Below are 9,276 nucleotides of genomic sequence, written 5' to 3' on the forward strand. Positions count from 1 at the left end.
TGGTGTGCATGAGCAATAGTTCGACTTTGTGTAGATTAACGTTTGTGTGCATGAATTTGTGTGTGCGTGCATGTTTGATCGAAAGTGTATGAGTGTACTTGTGTTTTCATATACGTGTATGTGTGTGCATGTGTGTGCCCGCACGAGCACCCGTGAGTGTGTGTGTGTATGTGTGTGTGTATGTGTGTGTGTGTGTGTGTGTGTGTGTGTTTGTATTCGAGACAGGGGGTGAGAGATAGACAGATAGCTGAAAGTGACAAGAGAAAAAACAGAGGAACAGATATTGGTACAGATCGACCCAGAAACGACACACACACTGGCAAACAAGTCGTAACAAATGCAATACAGTCAAATCAAACTATTTATTTACATTTAAAATGCAAACTAAGTGACTTAAAACGATCACGACTCAATCCTATGTACAAATGGCATGCATGTTTCAGCCCTGTCACACACCCACAGTCACAAGCGATGTGGGAAAGTCACCACACAGTCACAGGCGATGATATATTGCACACAATTGACATGGTGTCACAATGGTGGGTGGTGGTGACATGGCATGTCCGGACGTCAAATATGCAAGCAGTGATGTCAGAAGGTCCTGTCGCTGTCCGTGTCCTGAGCCAGGTAGCGCTGTCGGGTCCTCAGGCAGTTCAGCATTGTGACCGACATGAACTGGTCCAGGGACAGGTCCACTGAAGAGGAGGACCCCAGTCCTGCTGTGGCCACAGAGCGGACCTTGACGTTGATGGGCTCCACCAGGCCTCGCTTCTTCTTGCCCAGTGCCTTCCCTGGTGTCCAGCCCATCTTGTGCAGCATGCTGCTGCCTTTGTTGCTGCTGCTGATGGCTGTGTGCACTGAGGCTGTGTGCTGCACCAGGGGCCGATAACTGGGCACGTCATGGTCAGCAAGCCTGGGTTGCCACGAGCCCGTCACCTCCAGGGACCTGTTGATGACGTCAATCTGTCGGTCCACGTCCTCCTTGCTTTCCGTGGAGGAGAATCCGCAGGCCTTACGCCACGCCTTCTGCCGTCGCCGGGTCCTATTCTTCTTGACCTCCTGGGACTGCAGCAGAGGTCGTTTTGCAGCTGAGGTCTTGGACAGCTTGAGTGCCGCCATCACCTGTCCGGGTTCACACTGGTCGCAGGTGACCAGGCCCTGGTGAATGTGGAGCAGCATCTCCGTGCTGCCCACGCGAAGCGTGCTGCCGTGGCGTAGTGGAGTGACCCCGGCCAGGCGGACATGGTTGAGGAAGGTTCCGGTGTGGCTGCCCAAGTCCTGCACAGTGTAGCACTGCTGCCGGCTGCAGTACTGGATGGCAGCGTGCTTGGGGCTGACCTCCTCACCGGGGATGTGGAGCCACGCGTCCTTCTCCCGTCCCACCGTGCCGCCAGGGTACGTTACCAGGAAAAACGTCCCGGCGTCAAGATCATCTGACTTGAGAACGACCACGCGGATGCAGGGAGGATTCGTGGGTGGCAGTGCTGGAGACTGGGTGTTGGTTGTGGTGCTGGTGGAACTCCAGGACTGCACAGCCTCCCGAGTGTAGTAGGAGGCTGTGGTGGGGTGGTAGTACAGCTGGCTGCTGGGGTGGAAGTACCAGCCTGATGCTGCGTTGTGGTAAAATCCACTAGAGGTGTGGACCCACTGCTGCTGAGGCTCAGAAGTTTGCATTTTGCCCGTAGAAAACAGGGATGGCTCACTTCTCTTCGATGTAACACAACAAGTCTTGCTACTCAAAGTTTCAGTGAAGAGTGATAATACCAACTTGGAGTTCAGCTTTTTATACCCGTTTTTGCACGTCAAATGCTTCAAATCGCAGAGTTGTGATTGGCAGGATCACAGCTCTAGTCAGACTCAACTTGAGCTCAACAGGTGGGAACCACTTAGAGATAGCAGCCATCTTTAACTCCACCACCATCCTGTACAGCAGGCCTCCTCTTCCCTTTTCCTTTTGTTGGTTTGTGTGGACAGGCCACGACACGTGTTTACGTTGCCCAGGGAAGAGCAACACGCTGCGTTAATGAAGTTGATTGTTGTCCCGGTGACCAGTGGGGTGTGGGAAGGTGGGGGTGATGAACGGGAGTGTCGGGGGTCTTTGTCTGAAAAACAATAACCGTTCTACTGACAAGCACTCAGTCTGGTCACTGTAATACAACTTTTCTTGTAGTTTTTATCATCTCCTCGTACCAGACGATGGGTGAGGCTATAGATAATACTGTACTAGAAAACAGCTTGGGAGGATTAACTTAATACCACAGTGTGAATTACAATTTTCATAGTTTGTATGTGTGCGTGTGCACGAACGTGTGTGTGTGTGTGTGTGTGTTTAAAGTCAAGTCAATGTGTTTTTTTTTTTTTTATTAAAGATGGTAATGAAATAATAAAGATTTTTTTTTTAAAGCAACAATGGCAATATAGATACATTCATAGAAGTTTTTTGTGATAATGAAACACACACTAGTATATTTGTTTCTCTCTCTATCTCTCTCTCTCTCTCACACACACACACACACACACACACACACACACACACACACACACACACTCACACACACACAACAACAACAACAACAACAACAATAACAACAACAGCAACAACAAAAGCAAAAAACAAACAAAACAAAAAAAACGGGTACACATGTCACGGGGTTGGCTACGATCTTCATTGGGCCAGCTTAGCAGACAATTTTTGTGACTCGCCGAAGGTTAGAAAGGAAGTTTGTAAACATATGGCTGTACCTGTGATCATTAGTTTTAAAAGTTTCTGTAATCTTTTTGGCTGCATTTCTGTATATTACATTATGCATACAGACAGCCTTGTTTAAGAACAGCATGTTGTGAAAAGATAATACATTAAGTAGTTTATGAACCATATGGGTCAGGGAGCTCGACTTCAACAATACTAGTTTGAAAGCTCTTTTAACACTCCTGCACACACATACACTCGCTGAGTGTATACGTGGTTACATTTTCAGCTTGTTTTCCTACAGTTGTCCCACAATGTTGAATAATCGATGATTGGCAGAACATGTGCACAGAAAAAAAGCATTCGTGAATGAACGTCAAGGAATCATATCTATGTATGTTCGTGTATGTGTGTGTGTGTGTGTGTGTGTGTGTGTGTGCATCAGCGTTCTTTCTATGTGCGTATGGATTTTTGTTTTTATGTGCGTGTGTATGTTTCAGTGCGTGCGATTGTAGGTATGAATAGCGAGTGTATGTGTGTGCAAGAGTGTTTATAACTGCCAGATTGTGGGTGATCTTGTTTCTGTGTGTACCCATGCATAAGTATTTGTGAGTGAGCTGGTGTGCATGCATTAGCAGTTTTAGTGTGTGTATTTGTATGTATGTTTTCGCCATTGTATGCAAAAGCGAGTTGCTGTATGTGTGCACGAGATATCAATGTAGGTGATGTGTGACTGGTGTGCATGAGCAATAGTTCGACTTTGTGTAGATTAACGTTTGTGTGCATGAATTTGTGTGTGCGTGCATGTTTGATCGAAAGTGTATGAGTGTACTTGTGTTTTCATATACGTGTATGTGTGTGCATGTGTGTGCCCGCACGAGCACCCGTGAGTGTGTGTGTGTATGTGTGTGTGTATGTGTGTGTGTGTGTGTGTGTGTGTGTGTGTATTCGAGACAGGGGGTGAGAGATAGACAGATAGCTGAAAGTGACAAGAGAAAAAACAGAGGAACAGATATTGGTACAGATCGACCCAGAAACGACACACACACTGGCAAACAAGTCGTAACAAATGCAATACAGTCAAATCAAACTATTTATTTACATTTAAAATGCAAACTAAGTGACTTAAAACGATCACGACTCAATCCTATGTACAAATGGCATGCATGTTTCAGCCCTGTCACACACCTACAGTCACAAGCGATGTGGGAAAGTCACCACACAGTCACAGGCGATGATATATTGCACACAATTGACATGGTGTCACAATGGTGGGTGGTGGTGACATGGCATGTCCGGACGTCAAATATGCAAGCAGTGGTCAGAAGGTCCTGTCGCTGTCCGTGTCCTGAGCCAGGTAGCGCTGTCGGGTCCTCAGGCAGTTCAGCATTGTGACCGACATGAACTGGTCCAGGGACAGGTCCACTGAAGAGGAGGACCCCAGTCCTGCTGTGGCCACAGAGCGGACCTTGACGTTGATGGGCTCCACCAGGCCTCGCTTCTTCTTGCCCAGTGCCTTCCCTGGTGTCCAGCCCATCTTGTGCAGCATGCTGCTGCCTTTGTTGCTGCTGCTGATGGCTGTGTGCACTGAGGCTGTGTGCTGCACGAGGGGCCGATAACTGGGCACGTCATGGTCAGCAAGCCTGGGTTGCCACGAGCCCGTCACCTCCAGGGACCTGTTGATGACGTCAATCTGTCGGTCCACGTCCTCCTTGCTTTCCGTGGAGGAGAATCCGCAGGCCTTACGCCACGCCTTCTGCCGTCGCCGGGTCCTATTCTTCTTGACCTCCTGGGACTGCAGCAGAGGTCGTTTTGCAGCTGAGGTCTTGGACAGCTTGAGTGCCGCCATCACCTGTCCGGGTTCACACTGGTCGCAGGTGACCAGGCCCTGGTGAATGTGGAGCAGCATCTCCGTGCTGCCCACGCGAAGCGTGCTGCCGTGGTGTAGTGGAGTGACCCCGGCCAGGCGGACATGGTTGAGGAAGGTTCCGGTGTGGCTGCCCAAGTCCTGCACAGTGTAGCACTGCTGCCGGCTGCAGTACTGGATGGCAGCGTGCTTGGGGCTGACCTCCTCACCGGGGATGTGGAGCCACGCGTCCTTCTCCCGTCCCACCGTGCCGCCAGGGTACGTTACCAGGAAAAACGTCCCGGCGTCAAGATCATCTGACTTGAGAACGACCACGCGGATGCAGAGAGGATTCGTGGGTGGCAGTGCTGGAGACTGGGTGTTGGTTGTGGTGCTGGTGGAACTCCAGGACTGCACAGCCTCCCGAGTGTAGTAGGAGGCTGTGGTGGGGTGGTAGTACAGCTGGCTGCTGGGGTGGAAGTACCAGCCTGATGCTGCGTTGTGGTAAAATCCACTAGAGGTGTGGACCCACTGCTGCTGAGGCTCAGAAGTTTGCATTTTGCCCGTAGAAAACAGGGATGGCTCACTTCTCTTCGATGTAACACAACAAGTCTTGCTACTCAAAGTTTCAGTGAAGAGTGATAATACCAACTTGGAGTTCAGCTTTTTATACCCGTTTTTGCACGTCAAATGCTTCAAATCGCAGAGTTGTGATTGGCAGGATCACAGCTCTAGTCAGACTCAACTTGAGCTCAACAGGTGGGAACCACTTAGAGATAGCAGCCATCTTTAACTCCACCACCATCCTGTACAGCAGGCCTCCTCTTCCCTTTTCCTTTTGTTGGTTTGTGTGGACAGGCCACGACACGTGTTTACATTGCCCAGGGAAGAGCAACACGCTGCGTTAATGAAGTTGATTGTTGTCCCGGTGACCAGTGGGGTGTGGGAAGGTGGGGGTGATGAACGGGAGTGTCGGGGGTCTTTGTCTGAAAAACAATAACCGTTCTACTGACAAGCACTCAGTCTGGTCACTGTAATACAACTTTTCTTGTAGTTTTTATCATCTCCTCGTAGCAGACGATGGGTGAGGCTATAGATAATACTGTACTAGAAACCAGCTTGGGAGGATTAACCTAATACCACAGTGTGAATTACAATTTTCATAGTTTGTATGTGTGCGTGTGCACGAACGTGTGTGTGTGTGTGTGTTTAAAGTCAAGTCAATATTTTTTTTTTTTATTAAAGATGGTAATGAAATAATAAAGATTTTTTTTTAAAAGCAACAATGGCAATATAGATACATTCATAGAAGTTTTTTGTGATAATGAAACACACACTAGTATATTTGTTTCTCTCTCTCTCTCTCTCTCTCTCTCTCTCTCTCTCTCTCTCTCTCTCTCACACACACACACACACACACACACACACACACACACACACACACAAACAGACACACACACACTCACACACACACAACAACAACAACAACAACAATAACAACAACAGCAACAACAAAAGCAAAAAACAAACAAAACAAAAAAAAACGGGTACACATGTCACGGGGTTGGCTACGATCTTCATTGGGCCAGCTTAGCAGACAATTTTTGTGACTCGCCGAAGGTTAGTAAGGAAGTTTGTAAACATATGGCTGTACCTGTGATCATTAGTTTTAAAAGTTTCTGTAATCTTTTTGGCTGCATTTCTGTATATTACATTATGCATACAGACAGCCTTGTTTAAGAACAGCATGTTGTGAAAAGATAATACATTAAGTAGTTTATGAACCATATGGGTCAGGGAGCTCGACTTCAACAATACTAGTTTGAAAGCTCTTTTAACACTCCTGCACACACATACACTCGCTGAGTGTATACGTGGTTACATTTTCAGCTTGTTTTCCTACAGTTGTCCCACAATGTTGAATAATCGATGATTGGCAGAACATGTGCACAGGAAAAAAGCATTCGTGAATGAACGTCAAGGAATCATATCTATGTATGTTCGTGTATGTGTGTGTGTGTGTGTGTGTGTGTGTGCATCAGCGTTCTTTCTATGTGCGTATGGATTTTTGTTTTTATGTGCGTGTGTATGTTTCAGTGCGTGCGATTGTAGGTATGAATAGCGAGTGTATGTGTGTGCAAGAGTGTTTATAACTGCCAGATTGTGGGTGATCTTGTTTCTGTGTGTACGCATGCATAAGTATTTGTGAGTGAGCTGGTGTGCATGCATTAGCAGTTTTAGTGTGTGTATTTGTATGTATGTTTTCGCCATTGTATGCAAAAGCGAGTTGCTGTATGTGTGCACGAGATATCAATGTAGGTGATGTGTGACTGGTGTGCATGAGCAATAGTTCGACTTTGTGTAGATTAACGTTTGTGTGCATGAATTTGTGTGTGCGTGCATGTTTGATCGAAAGTGTATGAGTGTACTTGTGTTTTCATATACGTGTATGTGTGTGCATGTGTGTGCCCGCACGAGCACCCGTGAGTGTGTGTGTGTATGTGTGTGTGTATGTGTGTGTGTGTGTGTGTGTGTGTTTGTATTCGAGACAGGGGGTGAGAGATAGACAGATAGCTGAAAGTGACAAGAGAAAAAACAGAGGAACAGATATTGGTACAGATCGACCCAGAAACGACACACACACTGGCAAACAAGTCGTAACAAATGCAATACAGTCAAATCAAACTATTTATTTACATTTAAAATGCAAACTAAGTGACTTAAAACGATCACGACTCAATCCTATGTACAAATGGCATGCATGTTTCAGCCCTGTCACACACCCACAGTCACAAGCGATGTGGGAAAGTCACCACACAGTCACAGGCGATGATATATTGCACACAATTGACATGGTGTCACAATGGTGGGTGGTGGTGACATGGCATGTCCGGACGTCAAATATGCAAGCAGTGATGTCAGAAGGTCCTGTCGCTGTCCGTGTCCTGAGCCAGGTAGCGCTGTCGGGTCCTCAGGCAGTTCAGCATTGTGACCGACATGAACTGGTCCAGGGACAGGTCCACTGAAGAGGAGGACCCCAGTCCTGCTGTGGCCACAGAGCGGACCTTGACGTTGATGGGCTCCACCAGGCCTCGCTTCTTCTTGCCCAGTGCCTTCCCTGGTGTCCAGCCCATCTTGTGCAGCATGCTGCTGCCTTTGTTGCTGCTGCTGATGGCTGTGTGCACTGAGGCTGTGTGCTGCACCAGGGGCCGATAACTGGGCACGTCATGGTCAGCAAGCCTGGGTTGCCACGAGCCCGTCACCTCCAGGGACCTGTTGATGACGTCAATCTGTCGGTCCACGTCCTCCTTGCTTTCCGTGGAGGAGAATCCGCAGGCCTTACGCCACGCCTTCTGCCGTCGCCGGGTCCTATTCTTCTTGACCTCCTGGGACTGCAGCAGAGGTCGTTTTGCAGCTGAGGTCTTGGACAGCTTGAGTGCCGCCATCACCTGTCCGGGTTCACACTGGTCGCAGGTGACCAGGCCCTGGTGAATGTGGAGCAGCATCTCCGTGCTGCCCACGCGAAGCGTGCTGCCGTGGCGTAGTGGAGTGACCCCGGCCAGGCGGACATGGTTGAGGAAGGTTCCGGTGTGGCTGCCCAAGTCCTGCACAGTGTAGCACTGCTGCCGGCTGCAGTACTGGATGGCAGCGTGCTTGGGGCTGACCTCCTCACCGGGGATGTGGAGCCACGCGTCCTTCTCCCGTCCCACCGTGCCGCCAGGGTACGTTACCAGGAAAAACGTCCCGGCGTCAAGATCATCTGACTTGAGAACGACCACGCGGATGCAGGGAGGATTCGTGGGTGGCAGTGCTGGAGACTGGGTGTTGGTTGTGGTGCTGGTGGAACTCCAGGACTGCACAGCCTCCCGAGTGTAGTAGGAGGCTGTGGTGGGGTGGTAGTACAGCTGGCTGCTGGGGTGGAAGTACCAGCCTGATGCTGCGTTGTGGTAAAATCCACTAGAGGTGTGGACCCACTGCTGCTGAGGCTCAGAAGTTTGCATTTTGCCCGTAGAAAACAGGGATGGCTCACTTCTCTTCGATGTAACACAACAAGTCTTGCTACTCAAAGTTTCAGTGAAGAGTGATAATACCAACTTGGAGTTCAGCTTTTTATACCCGTTTTTGCACGTCAAATGCTTCAAATCGCAGAGTTGTGATTGGCAGGATCACAGCTCTAGTCAGACTCAACTTGAGCTCAACAGGTGGGAACCACTTAGAGATAGCAGCCATCTTTAACTCCACCACCATCCTGTACAGCAGGCCTCCTCTTCCCTTTTCCTTTTGTTGGTTTGTGTGGACAGGCCACGACACGTGTTTACATTGCCCAGGGAAGAGCAACACGCTGCGTTAATGAAGTTGATTGTTGTCCCGGTGACCAGTGGGGTGTGGGAAGGTGGGGGTGATGAACGGGAGTGTCGGGGGTCTTTGTCTGAAAAACAATAACCGTTCTACTGACAAGCACTCAGTCTGGTCACTGTAATACAACTTTTCTTGTAGTTTTTATCATCTCCTCGTACCAGACGATGGGTGAGGCTATAGATAATACTGTACTAGAAACCAGCTTGGGAGGATTAACCTAATACCACAGTGTGAATTACAATTTTCATAGTTTGTATGTGTGCGTGTGCACGAACGTGTGTGTGTGTGTGTGTTTAAAGTCAAGTCAATATTTTTTTTTTTATTAAAGATGGTAATGAAATAATAAAGATTTTTTTTTAAAAGCAACAATGGCAATATAGAT

The 9,276-nt window shown here is 48.4% G+C and overlaps 1 protein-coding gene across 1 annotated transcript; it reads right to left on the minus strand.

Annotated features, from left to right (window-relative positions):
• Positions 1-4,010: 4,010 nt before the first annotated feature.
• LOC143301048 (angiogenic factor with G patch and FHA domains 1-like) lies at positions 4,011-8,765 on the minus strand. The gene is made up of 3 exons (XM_076615052.1): positions 8,652-8,765; positions 7,739-7,927; positions 4,011-4,910 (listed from the first exon to the last, which is right to left on the minus strand). Exons 1-3 carry the CDS (start codon positions 8,763-8,765, stop codon positions 4,011-4,013), a joined length of 1,203 nt encoding a protein of 400 aa, XP_076471167.1.
• Positions 8,766-9,276: the final 511 nt, after the last annotated feature.

This window comes from Babylonia areolata, chromosome 27 (assembly GCF_041734735.1).
Source record: "Babylonia areolata isolate BAREFJ2019XMU chromosome 27, ASM4173473v1, whole genome shotgun sequence".
Classification (NCBI taxonomy): Eukaryota; Metazoa; Mollusca; class Gastropoda; order Neogastropoda; family Buccinidae; genus Babylonia; species Babylonia areolata.

Bases quoted from the DNA above. Each gene is read 5' to 3' on its own strand.
- LOC143301048 (XM_076615052.1), bottom strand. From the start codon at position 8,765: ATGGCTGCTATCTCTAAGTGGTTCCCACCTGTTGAGCTCAAGTTGAGT. The intron at 7,928-8,651 runs GTATAAAAAGCT...CCTCTGCTGCAG, and splicing joins CATTTGACGTGCAAAAACGG to TCCCAGGAGGTCAAGAAGAA. The intron at 4,911-7,738 runs GTGCAGCACACA...ACCAACACCCAG, and splicing joins TGCCCAGTTATCGGCCCCTG to TCTCCAGCACTGCCACCCAC.